At 32.4% G+C, this 22,099-nt stretch overlaps 2 protein-coding genes across 2 annotated transcripts in view; one reads left to right on the top strand and one right to left on the bottom strand.

Moving 5' to 3' along the window:
- LOC143066852 (uncharacterized) overlaps positions 1-21,438 on the top strand; it is a 66,954-nt gene extending 45,516 nt beyond the window's left edge. Inside the window, exons 8-11 of the mRNA XM_076239665.1 lie at positions 11,392-11,448; positions 12,693-14,231; positions 16,762-16,873; positions 20,497-21,438. Coding sequence (XP_076095780.1) covers positions 11,392-11,448; positions 12,693-14,231; positions 16,762-16,873; positions 20,497-20,602 — 1,814 coding nt within the window. The 3' untranslated portion in view covers positions 20,603-21,438. The remainder of the gene's footprint in view (positions 1-11,391; positions 11,449-12,692; positions 14,232-16,761; positions 16,874-20,496) is intronic.
- LOC143069466 (uncharacterized) lies at positions 251-4,951 on the bottom strand. Its single transcript, XM_076244115.1, has 5 exons — positions 4,252-4,951; positions 3,572-3,685; positions 2,874-2,993; positions 2,328-2,459; positions 251-1,745 (listed from the first exon to the last, which is right to left on the bottom strand). The coding sequence occupies exons 1-5, from the start codon at positions 4,625-4,627 to the stop codon at positions 1,558-1,560; spliced, it is 930 nt and encodes a 309-aa protein (XP_076100230.1). The 5' UTR covers positions 4,628-4,951; the 3' UTR covers positions 251-1,557.
- Positions 21,439-22,099: the final 661 nt, after the last annotated feature.

The following is a 22,099-nucleotide window of genomic DNA, read 5'->3' as shown; positions in this document are numbered from 1 at the left end:
GGCACAGACTTATAAAATTCTACACCTGCAGTAGGATGAATTCTCTCATTAAAAAAGACTTGGTATGATTGTCAATGAGACATCTCTGGAATAAAAGACCAAATGACACAGAAATTAACAACTATAGATCACTATAGGTAATTGTACAGCCTTCAACAAAGAGCAAAGTCTATACTGCATAATCAGCTATAAAAGGCCCCGAAATAACAAATATCAAACAATTCAAACTAGAAAAAGTAACAGCCTAATTTACTAATTTACACCAGTTTCATTCATGATCATTCATCTATTTTATTGTAATAAAACAACAAAACAATAAATTCCAAAACTACTGACTGTTCTTATGTCCTACAATAATATTTTTTTGGCTGCATGTTTTAATGTATTAAGTTGTTCTCAAGTTGTTTGGAAATATTATTAGTAGATTATTTCTATCAACTTGAATTTCTTCTACAAGCTGTCATTTTAGCTTTTAATCACTTGTATTGGTGCTATTGTCACATTTAATATTGTAAATATATATCAAATATTTTACAAAGATTTCAGATCATTTGTTATAAATAGAAAAAACTAATACTTTAATAATTAAAACTAACGTTATTTGTAACAAACAGTGCTTTCAAAAGCAGATCAACATATTAATAAATTGAATTATGACTAGTTCAAAATGAGGTAACATCAGGTAACTTAAAACAGAATACTCTATATAAAGAAAAAAAAACAATATCACAAATATTCCACTCTTAGGAAATTTAGTGTTCACAAAACATTTTCACTAACTAGAAATCAGGACGGAATGCATAACTAGAAACTCCTAGGTGTCTATATTGCTCACTTCACATTGGTTTTGATATGACATTGGGCCAAAAAAGTATTGTGTCTGTTTCCTGCTAACAACCCTCCCTACTTTCTTAACCATTTTTTGACTATCTTATAATATGTTATGGGTATCTTTAGTTAATGACTGTTAAAGTCTAGTCTATGCCCTCCGTTAGTCTGTATAAAATGTTTCTTAAAATAAAATGGCATGCATACCTACGCTTCATAAAACTAGGTAGCAGGAAACAAAATATTTCTTTGTTTCGGCTTTTTCAAATACTTTTATTTGTTCATTATCTTGATGACTCTCTCCTTGAATTGATGAGATAATGACAATAAGAGTGAACAGTATCTTTCAGAAGCAATCAGTAAATTCATAAATTATTATGTGCATTTAATTTGCAATTTTATTATTTTAGACTAAAATACAAGGTTATTTTTTGAGATATTAAGAAAAATCCTATTTTATTCATATAAGAAAATCAAAATGTCAGTTTAAACCATTGAGATTAAAACCCTCTAACATTGTAAGCAATAGACACCCTTTGTTTTGGAGTAACAGAGGAGAATATCTTTTAAAAAAATTTCACTAATAACAACAACAAATGCCAAGTAATGACAATAAATCACAATAGCTCACATAAAACTTCAGCTTATGTGAACTAAAATGAATTAACAATCTTATCATAACACTGTCACAAAAAACACTAGACATCTTCAGGTCTAAAGTTTTTCCACTCACAGCAAATTTTCATCATCATCAAGTTTATCTACATCCGAATCATCTTGGTTTTCCTCTATCACAGGTTTTTCAGGTTTTTTTGTCCAGTTTGTCATGAAATTCTTCATTGTTTCAGTGGATGTTTTGTCTTTATCCTTTGAATCTGCCTTTGCCTGTACTGACAAACATGTCTTATCATAGTGTGCTACAAAAAAGAAAAGTAATTAGGACAATGGCTTATTTTTTTGTTTAATATAGTTTCATTAGTCACTAATTCTATCTGGCATTTCAGAAAAGTAAGGTCTACCATATATGGGATGATCTCCATTGTTCCTCAATTATTTTGATAAGTGAAAAGTGACTGGATGTCACGGTTGTAGCTACATATGTTGTGTTACTGTGGATTTTTTTTTTTTATTTTAATGGATTTTGTTAAACATTTAAATTCCTGGTTCCCATTATCCCACAAATTCACCGAAATTGGTATCCAACAAACATTAATGAAGACACAGTATAAAAAAATAAACAATTATATGTTCAGCAAATCTCTGACACACAATGATACACATTAAGGTGCTCTAAATGACAAATCAAGACAAGCTGACAGACAGATTACTATCTGAGGCCAGTGTAACAAAATTGCTGGGCCCTTATTATCCATCATGATTGACCAGCTTGTGAGCTCGAGTATTGACAACATCAACCGATAAGTCCTAATTCAATTGTTTTTAAACAAGCCAACTTAAATTGGTGGATTAACTGTCCTATATTGAGTACAGTAACTCACTTGATTTAAAATAAAGTACTCTAGCTTCAGGAGTCCTGTTGTAAGCATTTGATATGGTATACCTCCCTCCGCATCTACCACACATTATAGTACCAAGATCAATAGGCGTTGAACCACTAAGTTTTGATGCACCTGTAACATATAAAGTATAACAAAGATAAAACGTATTGATATGGTCTGAAACATTCTTTATTTCCATTTGTTGTGTATGTATATATATGTAGATGAAGACTGTTCGTGGCACTTTAGGGATATTATCTGAAAAACTTGAAAATCACCTCTTTTTTATGAATGAAATCCCACAACTTGGAAATGAAAATATAAAATTTATAAAAATCAAATGGGAGCCTACAACAATAGCTGATTTTTGAACAGGTTCACAGCAGAATGTCTAAGAAATGAAACTTAAATGAATGAACCAACATTATATTGACATTTTAATGTTAAAATGGTGGATTCAACCAGTGCTACATGTATGCTCATGATGTGCATGATGTGCATGATGTGTTATAAGTCTTAAAAAAACTCATGTAAAAACAAACTCACTCTCTTTCATAATTATAAAATCTTTTTCTTGTCTTGGATTTCTTTGAACAGTTTCTCCAAGCTTCATTTTTTTAAACAAATTTTCATCCTCTACAGTTTTCTCTGCTTTTCTCCTTCCACCTGAAACATACAGCACATGTACAAGTATTAAGCTAGATATTAAACAAGTAATTTATTTATTGGACTGTCATACATATGATACAGACAGACAGACAAACAGACATTTAACTAATAACAGATGAATGAAAGGAAAAGCAGCAAAGAAATAAATAGTTCGAGATTACTCTGACGTCCAACGACTGTTTTGCCAGACAAGCTGTCCCATGGCCCCAGCTTGTCTGGCAAAACAGTCGTTGGACTGGACGTATGAGTAATCTCGGATTTAGAAATAAAGAGATACTATTACATGTACTTTGCAACTGACAAAAAAGCCACATTCAATTTGAAATTTCTATGTTAACATTTTTTTAAGTCAATTAAAAAAAATATTTTATGTGTTAATTGCACATTTCTATGTGTAAATTGCCCAATAACACTAATGATTAATTCTTTTTAGTTTTCAATGTTGTAAGAATGTCCTTGTGTGTCTTATATCTCTCTCCGGAGTTGTCTTTTGTCAATTGTTTGTCCTTCTTTATTTTGCTATGGCTTTGGTTGTTGGCCATTTTTTGGTATGAAATATATTTTTAAATATTTACATTTTTTTACTGTTACAGGGGATTTCTTTTGCTGAACTCCTGATGTACTGACAAGGTTAAGTTGTATTACAGGACTGTTTTTGGAGAAAACAACCTCTTTCTTTAGAACAGTAACTGAAAAGAACAAAAATCATTACTTATAATGTACTAAGTAAACACCACTATCTTTTAAAGTAGCATATAAGATATATAAGGATAATACATTCATGTGACATTCTCATCTTGTAATTTGCAATCAAAATATTACAATTGAAACTTTTTGTTTACAGTGTATAAGGTTTATTATTCAGAATAATAATTAAATTCCTTTTAATTCAAAAGACAGTTTTTCCATTTTTAATTGTTGATCATTGATTCATCATTGTTCATAGATCTTCATCATGTTCATATGACACAGAACTTTTTTTTTTGAAATAATAAATTGCATCTTTTTTTGCAGTTATATATGACATAACAAAAACTGGTGTACATGTATTGTCATGATTGGAAACCTGTAACTGCAGAGCCTCCCCACCCCCTCCCTGTTGAAAAAAACAATTGTTGATTATATATATAGGCAATCATGACTGTAGTTGGTCGCTTCTATTAAATGGCAGTTAGTTCCCCCACCCACCTCTAGAAGTTTTGAATCTGCCACTGAAGATCACAGAACTGCAAGAATATATATTATAATTACCTACCTTGAAGGCAATCACCTGAATCCTTGAAACTATGACTTTCCAACTCCCAGGAATTCTGTGTGCTGATTGAATAAGCCTTTGGACCATCTTTGCTTTTTTGCAGCCTGGCAATTTTCACATCAATCACAGAACCTAAACCTCTTTTTTCTGCCTCTTCCCTCAGGCCACATTGGTCGGTTAGTTCTTTGATTACTCTATGAAAGGGTAGGGTGATAGGGAATTTGACCCTTTTACGCTCCTTGTTTTGGAGAGCAGTACTGACAGAGGCTATGCCTGGGCTCAAGTAGCTTATTAAGCATTCTATTATGCTATCAGGACTATCATGGGTTTTATCTTGGTTTGCTGCCTCACTCTCTGATCTCTCTGGCACATCCATGTTTTGGTGAGGATCAATAACAATAGGGGAAAGAAACGTATGTTTAGGTGATGGTCTTTGATGGGTATGTAACAGAAATACTTCTCCGAGTAAGGAGCACTATATTGGCAATGGTAGGACCCCAATTGTCAGTGCTCTTCAATGTTTTACCAAAAATTGGCTTTCGAAATTCTAACATTCCAACTTTCAATAACTGATAACAGTAATTACATTCTCACAATAACAGATAACAAAAAATTAAAATGTCCTATAACAGCTAACAAGGAATAAGCCAATAACAGCTAACAGCAAACATATTTTTGGAATAACAGTTAACAAAGAATTGATTTGCCCTATAACAGCATAACAGTTATAACCCTTGCCCCCCCTCATAAATGTGAGTTCGTGGTCTAGTGGTTAAGACCGATGGCTACAGTGCTGAAGGTCCCGAGTTCGGATTCTCACTCGGGGTGCTAAAAATATAAGTACATCAGAAGGGTAATTTTCACCCTCTCACACACATATCTGGTACCCAGTCCGGAGTTGAAACTAGAATGGGTACTTTGGGGGCCTCGGTTGGTCAAAGTTGTCCCTTACTTTGACCTGGAGATCAATCTTCTGATATCTCTCTGGTTTGTCTGTTTCCACCGAGTGGCCCGGTGGTTCTCTCCGAGTACTTCGGCTTCCTCCACCATAATAACAGACTTCCGGGTGTCCTAGCACTCCCTTAGTGTTGGGTGGGGATTGAGTTGTCCTTGTAAAAATAATTGTCGTATATATACGTTAGTGACACATCTCCATTAATCCCGATAGGGAGTGTACATGGATGCCACTGTACCCTCGCAGCTTTCGAGGGGTTCTTCGGATATCGGAGGCATTTACCAGTACATACATACAATGTACATATGATAAAAAAAAAAAAAAAAAAAAAAAAAAAAAAACATGCAGCTACTGACATACTGGCATCTGATATTGGACAGGAATATCTCGAATGTGACGACGTTAATCTAGTTTGAATGCACTAATCATTCCCGTATCTGGGAATAATAGCACAAATAAAGAACAACTATGCGAAACAATAAACCAGCAACACAAATGAGAAGCAACAAACATTCTAGGTTTAATAGCTTCCTTGTGAGCAGCAGCTCTCTATCAAGAAAATCATGATAGGAAATGCAAGCACATGGATATCGTATCAATTTGAAGATATATACCCCGTATACAGATGCTGCTGACATGTTGCTTCTTAGAAATGGAAAGTTCACAATTTTAATATAGTGGTTTTACAGTACAAAATTAGTACAAACTATAAAAAATCAGTTGAAAAGGACTTTTGCTGTTGTCTGCTCTATGGTGGGGTTGTTGTCTCTTTGACACATTCCCCATTTTCATTCTCAATTTTATTTTACTCACCAGATCGATACAAAGCAAACAGAAATCTAACAAAAAAAAAAAAAAAAAAAAAAAAAACCAAACCAACAACACACAGACCGGACGTGGTAGGTTACTTAAACATCCCCACAGTAAAGAATAGATTCGCAAGGACTTGCAGTTACTGACAGCTATTTCAAAGCCAATTACAACAAATAAAACGGCATGCATCTAAGACATTTAAATGCCAGTAAAACGGAAATTTAAACAAATAGATATCAAAAGAAGTCAGAAATATGGATTAAAATACCACATATCGTATTTTTGCAGATCTAACGACAAGTTATATACTAGTTCGCGATCTCCACGAATACAAGGACTGGGTCAATTACTTTTATCTCGATAGATCGATAGTTAAACTCGCTCCGCTCGCTAAAAAAGGACGACTCAGAGTAAAATGACGCAATGTCACTCTTTGAATATTAGAGAAAGGGAATCACTGATATAATTTTGAGTTCATCCTATTACAAAGGAATGGAAACTATAAATATTCAAGGTCGCCACTTTACATGAATTTTGCTCGATGAACTAGCGAATCGCTTAATCTATTATGCAGATGCGTGACATGAAGCAAAAGCATTAGATTGTTTGAGTGCTTTATCTTGATTGACTCGCCAGACGATTGTTTGAGTGCTTATCTTGATTGACTCGCCAGAAGATTGTTTGAGAACTTTATCTTGTTTGACTCGCTGGATGATTGTTTTAGTGCTTTATCTTAGCGTGGCTCGGTACTTAAACATCCCGTCAATGTGTTTGTATTATCTTACATTTTTGCTGGTCTGTTTTGAATATGCGACTTTTTGTGTTTCGTTGGTTCTTATAACGTAATTTAAAAAATCCTGCCAGTATGTTATTGTTCTATAATATTTCATTATGATATATTTCTATTATGAATTAGAAAATACGTTGAACCACAAACGTCAAAATTATTCAATCGCGTAGTGCAATGAACTATTTTGTGGATTATTATAAATTCTATAGAACTTTAATTTGGACTATTTTAAATCTCGGTCTATATCTGAAATTAATTCTTACACACTTTTGATTTTTTAACCCTGTATGCTAACATTGCCCATGTGAAATTTTTAAATTGCTTGTATAAACATTGAACGACAAATATATATGACGTATACAATTTTCTGACGTCAGACACGCGAACCAATGAATGTGTTTGTAGATAGATGTTTTTGTGTTATGTTAAACTGTTCCTTTTAATATTGTTACACGATGATGACTGCTGTACCCATATTTTGACTATTTTATTTATTATGTCTGTTTAGTTTACGCATCATTGTAAATATAACGGAATTTGATGAGACTGTCAACAAAATGAGATGTTTAGCGCTATAATGTCAACAAAGTGAGAGGTTTAGCGCTATAATGTCAACAAAATGAGAGGTTTAGCGCCATAAAACCAGGTTTAAGCCACCATTTTCTACATTTGAAAATGCCTGTACCAAGTCAAGATTATGACAGTTGTTGTCCATTCGTTCTTGGTGTGTTTTGTCGTTTCATTTTGATTAAGGACTTTCCGATTTGATTTTCCTCTGAGTTCAGTATTTTTGTGATTTTACTTTTTTTTATCTATACACATGGAAAAAAGTATTGCAACACCAAATTGAAATTCAAATTAAAAAAACACTTTTTATTTTTTTGTTCAATAATTTGTTGAAATAAAATTAGTTAAACATTATTTAAACATCACCCGAGTGTAATCAATAAATATCGACTCTATCAGTTCTTATCTGCATATGCAGCTACTGTACTCGTATATACTAAAACAGATGTTTTTATCCTCATGGTTTTCAACACTTAAAATAACCCAAGTTTATAAATTTATGTTATTGACACCTTGTAATTGGTCATCCAAAACTCATAACTGCAGCAAGATGGCAGATATCCAGCATGAGGGAAGCGGGTATGTCGCTGTGATAATTGCACATATTGTTGATCATCACCATTCCACTATAAGTCGTTTTGAGAATAAAATTCAGGCAAGAAACGATGTTAAAGACCTTCCGAGGTCAAGAAGACCCCCTATAACATCTGCTAGGGAAAATAAAGCTTAAAGAAGGTTGGTCAGAAAGAAACCCATTGCAAACAATACAATCCTAAAAAGAGAATGATGACCATACAGGAGCCTTTAAACAAGAACTGTTCGAGATCGGCTCATGGCTACTGGTTATCGTGCGATAATACCATTTCGGGGACCTTTGCCTACGAACAGACACACAGATGCCCGTATCCAATATAGTGCAGAGCTCGCCAAAGTTGGAAATTAGCGTCGTGGAGGAAGATCCATTGTTCCAATGGAATTCGGTTTATCTTCCTTTTCCCAATCGTAGCCCGAATTTGAACCATATCGAACATATTTGGGACACTATTTGGCGTAAAGTGCATGCAAGGACACCCCAGTTCAAACAAGTCATGAAATAAACAATACCCTTCGTCAAGAATGGTTGCTGCTAGCTTAGCAAAAAAATAGTCGACTTATGGCAGGAATCAGAAGACGTTAAGATGGGGTTATCCGTTTGAAAGGAGGCTGCGCACAAAGTACTAATTTTTTGGCGTATAACGATCAACAATGATGTGAACAATCATCTAAAGATTAATTTTGAAATGTCTGACATTGTAAAGTTCGACTACAGTATAAGTTGAAAATGATTTTTTTTTGTACAAAAAACACTTCATTTTGTTATAAAAATTTTGGTTAGATAAAACTTTTTGTTTTCATACATATTTTGTTCGTTTTAAAGCCAATAGTATCATTAACTACGTTTCAATATTATTTTACAAATATTTTATCATATCCCATCCAAAATAAGAGACTGATTTTTCAAGTTTTTAAAAATCAAGGTGTTGCAATACTTTTTTCTATGTGTATAGTTTGATTCGCCAGATGATTGTTCGAGTGCTTTATCTTGTTTAACTCGCCAGAGGACTGTTCGAGTGCTTTATCTTGTTTGACTCTCCAGACGATTGTTTAAGTGCCTTATTTTGTTTGATTCGCGAGATGATTGTTCGAGTGCTTTATCTGGTTTGACTCGCCAGTGGATTGTTTTAGTGCTTTATCTTTTTTGACTCGCCAGAGGATTGTTTGAGGTCTTTATCTTGTTTGACTTGACAGATGATTGTTTAAGTGCTTTATTTTGTTTGAATCGCCAGAGGATTGTTTGAGCGCTTAATATTGTTTAACTCGCCAAAGGATTGTCTGAGCGATTTATCTTGTTTGACTCGAAAGAGGATTGTTTGAGTACTATATCTTGTTTGACTCGCCAGAGGATTGTTTGAGTGTTTTATCTTGTTTGATTCGCCAGAGGATTGTTGGAGCGATTTATCTTGTTTGACTCGCAAGAGGATTGTTTGAGTACTATATCTAGTTTGATTATAATAATAATAAATACAATATTTATAGAGCGCATTATATAATAACAAAAATTACTCTAAGCGCTTCACATTTAAATAATACTATATCTTGTTTGATTCGCCTGAGGATTGTTAGAGTACTTTATCTTGATTGACTCGCCAGAGGATTGTTTAGTACTTTATCTTGTTTGACTCAACAGAGGATTGTTTGAGTACTTTATCTTGTTTAACTCGCCAGAGGATTGTTTGAGTGTTATATCCAGTTTGACTCACTAGAGGATTGTTTGAATGCTTTAACTTGTTTGACTCTCCAGAGGATTGTTTAAATACTATATCTTGTTTGACTCGCCAGATGATTGTTTAAGTGCTTTATTTTGTTTGACTCGACACAAGATTGTGTGAGTGCTTTATCTTATTTGCACACAAGAGGATTGTATGAGTGCTTAATTCTCTTTGACTCAACAGAGGATTGTCTGAGAGATTTATCTTGTTTGCCCCAATGGACGATTGTTTGAGTGCTTTATCTTGTTCGACTCGCAAGAGGATTGTTTGAGTGTTAAATCCTGTTTGACTCGACAGAGGATTGTCTGAGCGATTTATCTTGTTTGACTCAATAGATGATTGTATGAGTGCTTTATCTTGTTTGACTCAATAGAGGATTGTTTGAGTGCTTTATCTTGTTTGACTCGCCAGAGGACTATTAGAGTGCTTAACCTTGTTTGACTCGACAGTGGATTGTTTGAGTGCTAAATCCTGTTTGACTCGACAGAGAATTGTCTGAGCGATTTATCTTGTTTGACTCAATAGATGATTGTTTGAGTGCTTTATCTTGTTTGATTCGCCAGAGGATTGTCTGAGTGCTTAATCTTGTTTGACTCGACAGTGGATTGTTTGAGTGCTAAATCCTGTTTGACTCGACGGAGAATTGTCTGAGCGATTTATCTTGTTTGACTCAATAGATGATTGTTTGAGTGCTTTATCTTGTTTAACTCGCAAGAGTATTGTTTGAATGCTTTATCTTGTTTAACTCGCCAGAGGATTGTCTGAGTGATTTATCTTGTTTAACTCAACAGATGATGGTCTGAGTGCTTAATTTCGTTTGACTCGCATACAGATCCCCTTGAAGTGCTACAATCGTTTACTATCATTAGAGGTGGTACGTTTATACGCTTGGTTTACATTACAAATTTTGACTTGGCAATTTGACTTCCAATATAAACATGAAGCATCAGCAGTTGATCTGTATTCGGCACTTCTCGTCTTATCTCTAGACATAAAGCATTAGCAGTTGATCTGTATTCGGCACTTGTTATCTTTAGATTTTATATTGTTTTGTGTAGTTACCTTCAAAAACTGTTCTCTTAAAAATTCATGGATTTGGCACTTTTCATACATTTTCATGTGTACTAGTAGCTACATTTTGTGACTTCAGCAACTGCTCTTACTTTATTTAGATTACCATGTATACTTGAGTGACCTTAAACAATTGTTTTCTTAACTTTTATGGAATTGGCATTTTTTTTTATCTTATTTACTTAGATTTTCATGTGTACTTGCATTGCCTTAAGCAATTGTTCTCCTACATTTTTTGGATTTGACATATCTAATATCATTTATTTAGATTTTCATGTGTACTTGCATTGCCTTAAGCAAATGTTCTCCTACATTTTTTGGATTTGACATATCTAATATCATTTACTTAGATTTTCATGTGTACATTTTGTACTTGCATTCAATTTGCCTTAAGCAAATGTTCTCCTACATTTTTTGGATTTGACATATCTAATATCATTTATTTAGATGTTCATGTGTACTTGTTGTTTCCTTAAACAACAGTGTTTTCTAAAACTTTATAGATTTCGTATTTGTAAACTTATTTTTTAGATGTTCATATGTTATTGAGTTACCTCAGACAACTGTTTTCATAAATATTATGGATTTGTTATTTTCAATCTCATTTTTTTATTGATTATCATGTGTACTTGTAGTTACCTTAGACAGCTGGTCTCTAAAATTTTATGGAACTTCAACAGATCCATGGATAAGTGAGTATATTTCATCTAGAAATAATAAATCGAATGAAATTAAAACTTTAGTTGGGTGTGGGGTGTTCATAGGAAGTTCGTTGAAGAGCAATCGCATTGTCATCGAAAGGATAATACATTTTACTCATAAATTTTATCTGAGCATTGCATTACAAGTATGAACAATAATCCGCAAAACAACTTGTGAAAAAAAAAGTTATTTTACAATATTAATTACAATCAATTATATAAACATGTGTAGTTTGGCTCTTATATCATGTATTAATCAAATTTTTAGCTGCAATGTGATTTTGATAGTTTTTTTTATTGTATAAATTGATGTCATGATCATTGATTGTTGTGAAATTGTAATGAACAACACTATTGCAATATATGATTACTTAATTTTATATATTAATCAATGACCTTGAAACCTTGAAATGGTAATGGTTTTGAAATAAAGAATATGTATATTAAATGTATTATATATCTATCTCTCTATATATATACACATATATATGATTCGTCTAAATATATATTTTTATATGTTATAGTCTGTTTTAGTGCTTCATATATGCCTTAAATGTTACCAGTTAACGTGATGCTGTTTTGGTAACCATTAATTTGCCTGCTGCAATTTTTGTTATAAATTATATTTGTTATTATACATATATGTTTTTATATTTGACGAACAGCTCATCAGAGCTTATTTTCAAATGTTCGTCAACATGCAAATTAAAAATAAAGTTTTACTTACTTAGTACTTACTTACTTCAACATATGATACAGTTTGTATGGTAAATCCAATGATTCTTTTCAAACGAAAAAAAAATCAAAATTGTTCAAAGTCTTAGTTAGTGTGAAATAATCTCGGGTGCCTATATTGATATGAATTTCATTATCTTTTGTAAAATATATGATTGGAAAACATTTAATTTTATATTTCAGCATCAGATATCCATGAATAAAGCATCTACCAGATAAGACTGATTTACGATTTACAAAATTTACATTTTTTTTTACTTAGTAGTTTAAATTCTTCAAGGACACTTGTAATATATTCAAGCTTTTATCTGCACGTATTGTTTGATAATACTACTTTCGATTTAATATTACACATGTAATTTGATATGTTAATTTATTGACATGAAATACTGGTTTTATCCGGTTTTACTGTTAAAATATCTCCAGAGCAATATTATTTGTTAATTTTTTGTTAATGTTGTCGTTATCATGGAATATTTTAAACTTTAATATTTTTGTAGTCGTGGAACAAACAACTTCACCAACTGCAGCAGACGAAACTACACACTTAGATGTCACAACTAAAAGTGTTCTTACAACAGAGGTTTCGACGGAGCCAATAACACAACGTACAACAACAGTACAAACAACAAAGATAACAACTGAATCAACCACAAGCACACCAGATATAACAACTACAGAAGTTACAACTGAACCAACAACAACAAGCACACCAAATATACCAACTACAGAAGTTACAACTGAATCAACAACAACAAGCACACCAAATATACCAACTACAGAAGTTACAACTGAACCAACTACAACAAGCACACCAAATATACCAACTACAGAAGTTACAACTGAATCAACAACAACAAGCACACCAAATATACCAACTACAGAAGTTACAACTGAACCAACTACAACAAGCACACCAAATATACCAACTACAGAAGTTACAACTGAATCAACAACAACAAGCACACCAAATATACCAACTACAGAAGTTACAACTGAACCAACTACAACAAGCACACCAAATATACCAACTACAGAAGTTACAACTGAATCAACAACAACAACACCAAATATACCAACTACAGAAGTTACAACTGAATCAACAACAACAACAACACCAAATATACCAACTACAGAAGTTACAACTGAATCAACAACAACAACAACACCAAATATACCAACTACAGAAGTTACAACTGAACCAACTACAACAAGCACACCAAATATACCAACTACAGAAGCTACAACTGAATCAACAACAACAAGCACACCAAATATACCAACTACAGAAGTTACAACTGAATCAACAACAACAAGCACACCAAATATACCAACTACAGAAGTTACAACTGAACCAACTACAACAAGCACACCAAATATACCAACTATAGAAGTTACAACTGAACCAACTACAACAAGCACACCAAATATACCAACTACAGAAGTTACAACTGAATCAACAACAACAAGCACATCCAATTTACCAACTACAGAAGTTACAACTGAATCTACGACTATGTTGTCAACTATGAAACTTACAACTGAATCAACAACACCAATTATAACAACGACAGCAAATAAGGATATAACAACTGAATCTACAACACTAAATGCGCTAACCATACCACCAATGGAAGCTACAACTGAATCTACAACACAAAATGCACCAACCATGACACCAATGGAAGCTACAACTAAATATACAATAAAAAATGCACCAACCATACCACCAATGGAAGTTACAACAGAATCTTCGGCACGAATTACGTCATCTTTGGACGTTATAACTGAATCTACATCACCAATAACATCACAGATACCAACTATGGAAGTTACAACTGAATCTACACCACCAATTACGACAACAATGTCAACTACTAAAGTTACAAATGAATTTACAACACCAATAACATCTTTGAAACAAACACAGCACAGTTCAACAAAAGAACAGACGACAGAAGCAACCACTAAAGATTCAGTAACTGAAAGTCTACCATTGCCACCATCAAATGAAGATGCAACTGGCACAAAAGCTACCCGTAAGTATTTTCTGCTATCTGTTTGACTTTTGTACTTTCGGTTGCAAGTATTGTCTGTAGTAATGGTCTTTTGGGTACAGATGATCTTGGATAACTTGCAGTCAAAAAGACGACTGATAAAATAACAGTGTAAAGACTATACTAGAGATTTCGAACGTATCCGACTAACAGTCCTATTAAGACTATACTAGAGATTTCGAACGTATCCGACTTACAGTCCTATTAAGACTATACTAGAGATTTCGAACGTATCCGACTTACAGTCCTATTAGACTATACTAGAGATTTCGAACGTATCCGACTTACAGTCCTATTAGACTATACTAGAGATTTCGAACGTATCCGACTTACAGTCCTATTAAGACTATACTAGAGATGTCGAACGTATCCGACATACAGTCCTATTAAGAATTAAGCTTAAAGAGTCAGGATGATAAAATGATATTTTAAAATCTTCAATCATCCAATTCTATTTATTTGTTAAGTGTGAATTATAATTTTCAATATTCATTAAACTAAAATATATAACTTCATTTCATCTTAATGTATCTATACTCTTCCCATCCTGTAATTCCTTTCAAAATTCTCTAAATTTGATAAAAGCTTTTTCGTGATAAAATGACAAACTACGGAAATGATTTAGAGTTCTATTTCAATTCCGGTAATGTTCAAATGACAGAACATGTTTATTTCGATTTTAGAAATGTTTTAAATTTGTTTTCAAATACAAATATACAATTTAAAGGCTAGGGAAAACAGAAAATAATTATTGCTCGTATCTTTGTGTAGCGTATAATGTTTTGTACTATGCTAGAAGGAATTGATATGAATTCGTCTGTTCCCATATTCTGCAACACGAATGCAATGTGTTGTTTTTCCTTTATTTAAATGATGTATGCTTTTGGCTTAGCACATCATGTTTTCTTCTTGTATACATTGTCTATGTTGTTATATCTCAATTAACGAACAGCCTATTTTACTACAAGTTTTTTTAACTCGATGTTATCTGAATTTATACAATTTGATTGAGTTTTTCTATTATGGTGCAATTAAGGACTGCTGTTCACAATTACCTTGGTATATATAATATGATATGGCGAAGACTAGCAATAAATTATAACTTTTAAACTCGCTGTATTTGTTTGCACCCAGGAACCTGATGTTTAGTGGTTGTCGTTTAATGATGTGGTTCATTAGTGGTTGTCGTGTAATGATGTGGTTCATAAGTGTTTCTCGTTTTTTTATATTGATTAGACCTTTGGTTTTCCTGTTTAAATGGTTTTACACTTGTCACTTTTAGGGCCTTTTAGGGCCTGTTATAGCTTGCTAGTCAGCGTGAAGCCAATGCTCCGTGTTGAAGGTCGTACTTTGAACTATAATGGTTTACTTTTGTTAATTGTGACTTGTATGTAGAGTTGTCTCATTAGCACTCATACAACTTTTTAAATTGTATACCGGTAGTATGAAATAAACGGTTATTTTTCAACTTATTTAGTAAGATTTTCATTGTAACATCGAAATTGTCAAGCAACTATGTGAAGTCAGAAAATCTCGCTATGACTGGATTTACTCATATATATAAAAAATCATCGTACGGCCTTCAACAATGAGCGAAGCCAATACCACATAGACAGCTATAAAAAGCCCCGATATGACAATGTAAAACAATTCAAACGAGAAAACTAACGGCTTTATTTCTATAAAAATGAACGAAATACAAATATGTAACACATAAACAAACGACAACCACTGAATTACAGGCTCCTGACTTGGGACAGGCACATACATAAATAATGTGGCGGGGTTAAGTATGTTTGGTCACAAAAGAATATAGTTTGGTTGAATGTAGAACTTTTTTTTTTATTAAATTAACTTACAAATGTTACGTAGAAAAAAAATCCGAACGAAGACAAGTCAGATTAGTTAATTATAGACTGGTTCCCTGTCCTTTGTTTGTTTTGCTCTGATAGACACCTGTATGTTGCAAGGGAGAGGACCAGCCTATAATATAAAAAGAGATGACTGGACTGAATATTTGTTTTATTTCCCGACCGTGCAAGGGCTGTATAGCCAGTCAAGGTCGTTAAAAACTTCCATTTGTTGAATATTTGTTTATTTGATACTGAACAAACACGTGTTTCTATTGCTGGTTTTTTTGTGTGTATTGTTTTCAGTTTTAATGACGTCTCGTTGACGTATACCCAAAATTTATGTTTAGTAAATGAAATGTCCAGACTGTCATTTAAATCAATATATAAAGTAAATGGTTTTTAAACACTGATTCAATAAAATATTACTGTTGATAAACGTGAAATATGTAAATTGTTAAAGATTAACTCCAGATGTAACTTTATCAAGTTCTACAATGTGGCGAGTAGTGTTATTTTGGCTTTACTGCTCTTTAAGTTTGAATTACACATTTTGGAAGTTCTATGCATATTAATTATAGTTTGTTTTCACTTTTTAAGTTATGAATTATAGTAAAATAAATTATAGGTGTTGATTTCTGATATTTTGATATTTTTTCCAGTTAACAACATCAATACTCCGATAATAGCCGGTAGTATTGGAGCTTTAGTTGCATTTCTCTCCCTCATTGGAGCAATATATGCGACATGTGCAGCAAAACAGAGCATAAGCAAGTATGTATGAACTCTATCATTTATATATGATACGAGATGTAGATCTTAACAATGCAAACTCGCCTTTTGAAAACTATCCCCATGAGTATAAAGATTTCTAGAGGCATTGTCAAATTCAATAGCATTTACAACGGATAAAAAGCAAAGTCTTGTGCTAATTTGTTTGTAAATGTATAATCAGAGTTTATTGGATAACATTCTGCCTTTTTGCCGTTACTCAGGTCTACACATAAATATTTCGTTAGATTCAGATGTTTTGTACAGTATGTTTAGTCATCACCAACATTTAACAATTCAAATGCATGATTTAAAAGATGTTTTATGGTGGTGTATTCGAAAAAGAAAAAGAAAAAAATTAATATGTTGTAATAAAAAAGTTGAAGTTCCTGGCAAGATCTATTTTAATTTGTACTGTTGAGGAAGATTGTTCTTAAGTTGATTGAGAAATGACACTTTGGTAATACGTGGAACAACTTGAAAACATGTCAACCAATGTTTAGCAAGTTCTAATTGATTGACAAGTTAAACTTCTTGTAGTTGCATCAAATAATTTTTAATATGTTGTTATACCATAAAACATGTAAACAATGGTCAATGACAAATCAAATATTGACGACGTTCCTTTTTACAAGTTCAGATGTTTTAATCCTTTATTGACTGGAAAATAATATTCACTGATAACGTTGGTAATCATTCAAACATTATTTGTACCAAATTTGGATTTGTTGTATTTAATTATAAAATGGAGGTCATGATTGATATTGACAACTCTCACATTTGCTGTTCTGTTGAAGCAGCTCTAAAATACTTAAACAACAAAACTGATTTATGTTATGGGTCATTTTCAAAAAATGTCGAATTTTGAAATTGAAAATATTATTAAAAGTTACTTATTCAAACAACCCTCTACATAAGCAAATCAAAACAAACAGTACTTTAAGAACAACATATTAAAAGATGCAATCTTAATGATGTCATACAAAAATATGTTGAAACATTTTTTGATCGGTGGTACATTATTTTGTCTATCCTGTTACCATTTTCAAAAGAAATTTTGGGTTATTAAGAAAAGGTTTAGATAAAATGTTAAGCTTGTTTTACGTAGACAATTAGATGGTTTTCAAGAGAATAAACTTCTATATATATTCATTCTGTAATATAATAGATTATTTGCCAATTTAACAGGTTGTACTGAAAAATGCCTCTAAAAATTGGTTTTCAAAGGTTGTAAAAATTATCACCAGTAATGCAAGTCTAAGATAGCAATTTATATTGTTCGGCATTTTTTCAACCTTTCAAATAAACCCAACATCAAGTAAATCCCTCATAAGGTAGTTTACTTTTCTCTATATTTCATTGGTAACAGGAACGTACGTTTCTGATATATTACTATATAAAAGTCTATCCTGTTACCTTTTTGTCTATCCTGTTACCGATATCAGTATTGCACCTGCGAATGCTTAATTGGGAAGATTAATACGTTATAACCTTAAGATGACTTCAAACAACGAAATATTTCATTCGTTTTGCACCTATATGATAAGATAAAAAAATTAACGACGTTTTTGTCTACAATTGTCTATCCTGTTACTGTAACCATAGCAACCATAGTAACAGGATAGACATAACAGGATAGACAAATTTCTTCGTTTTTGATTGCTGTTGTGAAATGACTACTCCCTTTGGTGAAGTGATTATGTTTTTCTATTGTGAATTTGGTTTCCAACACGTTATTGCACTTTTTACAAGTATACTGTTGGTGTATTTAATCAAAATTGGTGGTAACAGCATAGACATGAAAAAAAGTACGCTATATTTTTTTCACTAAATGTCTTGAAATTTCTTTTCTCTACACTGTCGTTCAAGAAACGAGGCGTTTTAAATGTAAAGATTACTTTGCACTTTTGAGATCAACACTGACTGATTCAATATTCATAGGGAGAATAATTTCACGGCTGATTTAAGTAGCGGTAACAGGAAAGACATGAACCTCCTGTACGCAGATTCAATTTAGTTTGTAGATAATATGTTACATACAATGATATAGAAGCTACGATTTTTCGTTAGAGTAATATTAAACGTTCTTAAAAAGTCCCTTTTGCAGATATCAAGGCGATCAGAAAATCGCAAAAAAATCATTTGAAATGTGTTTTTCTGACACTGTACGCAGACAAATACCCCCAAAATGGCTCTTAAATGCAGTTTAATCTTATCAAAATAGATGTAAGGTGTGTTTATTATTAATGTTCTGAATCACAAATCCGACAAGCTTTCATTTAAACCATTACAACTGAAATTTTCATTAGAAATAAAAAAGTTAGCATGGGTGTACTGAAAATTCGACATTTTTTGAAAACGACCCTTATGATGACAAGAGCATACGAAAGCATCATTATAAACGTCTTAAACATGCAGTGAGGTTAGAGTGTGCATAAAAGGGGTACATAACACATAAAAGGGAGTTAACTCTTAAAAATCAGCTGTGTATTTTAACCAGATACATTTTTGAACTATTAGTAAGGAGAAGTCCAGCTTTTCAACGATCAACATTAGTGTTTGTCAAACTGTTATATATCCAACAAAACTATTCCTGTAAATTGTGTGGTTCAAATTTCTAGAAATTTTCATATTAGCCTTAACAGGTCTAAGTAAATATTTTGTCAAAATTTTATGAAAATTAAACGAGCCAAATCTATTTCAGTCAAAGTGTTGGGTACCCCTTTAACTGAATATATTTTATGAGAAAAAAAGCATAAAAACACATCATCGTAAACGTAATAAACTTGCATTGAGGTGAAATTGTGCATTTACTGAATTTATGTTGTAATAAAAAGAGCATAAGAAGACATCATCGTAAACGTCTTAAAAAGGGACGAAAATTACCAGAGGGACAGTCAAACTCATAAATCGAAAATAAACCGACAACGCCTGGCTAAAAATAAAAAAGACAAACAGACAAACAACAGTACACATGACACAACAAAGAGAACTAATGAATAAGCAACACAAACCCCACAAAACAAGGGTTGATCATAAGTGCTCCGGAAAGGTAAGCAGATTCTGCTCCTTATGTGGCACCCGTCGTTATGTCACATTCATGAAAGAGAAGGACGTAAGGAACATATCCGATATCATTTGTGAAACGGTTATTCCATAACGGTCAACCAAATCGTGATGACGTCCGTTAAACTACAGTAGTGAGGTGAGAATGTGCATTTACTATTTTAAAAAAATATTGATAAATACCCCATAGACTTTCTTTTCTATCATCTAATTACTGTTGGAACTACATTTGTACCAGGTTTGTGATAAAAGACAAATGTTTTACATAAGGAAATCTTTATCTACTAGCTAGAGATTATTTTTCTTTCGAGTTTATTTGGCATTGCTATATAGGATAATTTAAACCAATATTGTGTCGTCTTTGGTATCTCCTTTTTAAAACATTGAGTTATGTAGTAATGTATTGAAGATATTATAAAGATAGTATGTAACTAGTACGCACTAAACCGGTTAAGAATACTAACTATTAGTTTCTATATATATTGTATGTTGGTTAACGTTAAAGTGTTGTCATGGTGTCCTAATGTATAAGCTAGTAGTATGTATTTCTTCTATTTTAGACCCGATATAAAAACGCAGCAAACATCTCAAACCTCCGACATGTATGACAGTAGACCATTTCCTTCTGTTACCCCAAGATATGGTAAACGGATAAGTTGGTATTAAGGTGACATCGTTGATTATAAGATAAAGCCATACTTTTTAAGACAGAAATTGAGATGAATTATAAACAGATTTGCGCAGATAATCAAAGTTTGAAACATGACTTACAATGAAGAAATCTAAATTCTCCAGTGTTCTAGATGAAGATTTTTTTTTACAATGAATTGAATGAATATGACTTATGAATTACAATAATATTAAAAGACTGATATATCAGTATCGTTTGATGGTAAACAGAACTAACCTAGACCACTGCGTACAACCGTCTCTATGTATCAAACAAATCATACTAGGATACATGCATTGATGGTAGCTCTAGAATTAATGATATATTTTCATCTCTGTGAAGGTGTTTAGATTTTTATTATTTATGCTCACTTTTTATTGTTGTCTTTCACATTATTTTTTATTATTATTTAAAAAAGGGGAAATTCGATAGAGTTTCGATGGACATAAATTTTACTCGGCAACGAAAGTTGAATATGACGTTGCGAAGTTGTGCTTTGATCATGATGACGTCATTATAACAATAAGGGATCATGTATTAATGTTAAGAACTTGTGAATGCAACATTTAACATGCTTGTTTTGAAATGTTAAACTATCCGACTGGGTCCTTTGCTGACATAGATCATTACCATAATTTGAAATTAATGTTTGTGCAACCACACTATATGCGCCTTTTGAGAATTACATACGTTGTGGTTTTGTGCATTTGTATTTTTTATATCTATATATTATGTATCTACATATATTTTTTCATATGAATATTTGTTTTTGCAATCTTTTATTTATTTTTTCTTATTTTGTATTTTTTTTTATATATTCTAAGTTCGAAACAGAAACATTTTAATAAAAAGTTTATGTTCTCTACTTTGATTTCAAGTTTTTTTTACAGCAGTGAATCACAACATATGCATATGTCTCAAGTTTGCATAAGTACCGGTCTAAAAGTCTAAAACAATTTTTTGATCAGCATACGTATAACATAACAATCAAATAAAAAACATAACACAAATGTATTCTTATACGCTAGTCAACCAATATGTTAACTTTTCTCTCCATTTTTCGTTTCATTAATGAATGTTGCCTCATAAGTCATTTTCAATTTGACTGACGTTCGGGTTTTAACTTTTAACTCGATAATTTCGAAACAATTGGTACTTAATGTTGACGTTAAGTATAAAGCTAAGGTTATCTCCTCCTGATTCGTGTCATTAATAAAGTCATTAGTACATCACGTACATATTTAATATATATCTTCTGCGTTCATCAATCAATCTACGAATTAACATCGTGGTCAGAACTCCTCCAAAATCCAATGAATTACCAAAAAAAAACCAACAATACTACAATGTGTTCCAAACCTTTACCTAAAATTGTCAAATCTTGTTTCAAGTTAGTTCAAAGTTAATGTTCAAAGGACGACTTTTTAGCTCACCTGGTCCAAAGGTCAAAGTGAGCTTTTCTCATCACTTGGCGTCCGTCGTCCGTCATCGTT

Source organism: Mytilus galloprovincialis, chromosome 3, assembly GCF_965363235.1.
Source record: "Mytilus galloprovincialis chromosome 3, xbMytGall1.hap1.1, whole genome shotgun sequence".
In the NCBI taxonomy this organism is placed as follows: domain Eukaryota; kingdom Metazoa; phylum Mollusca; class Bivalvia; order Mytilida; family Mytilidae; genus Mytilus; species Mytilus galloprovincialis.
Note: the sequence above shows the minus strand (reverse complement) of the source record. Positions and strands in the feature narration are given on the sequence as shown.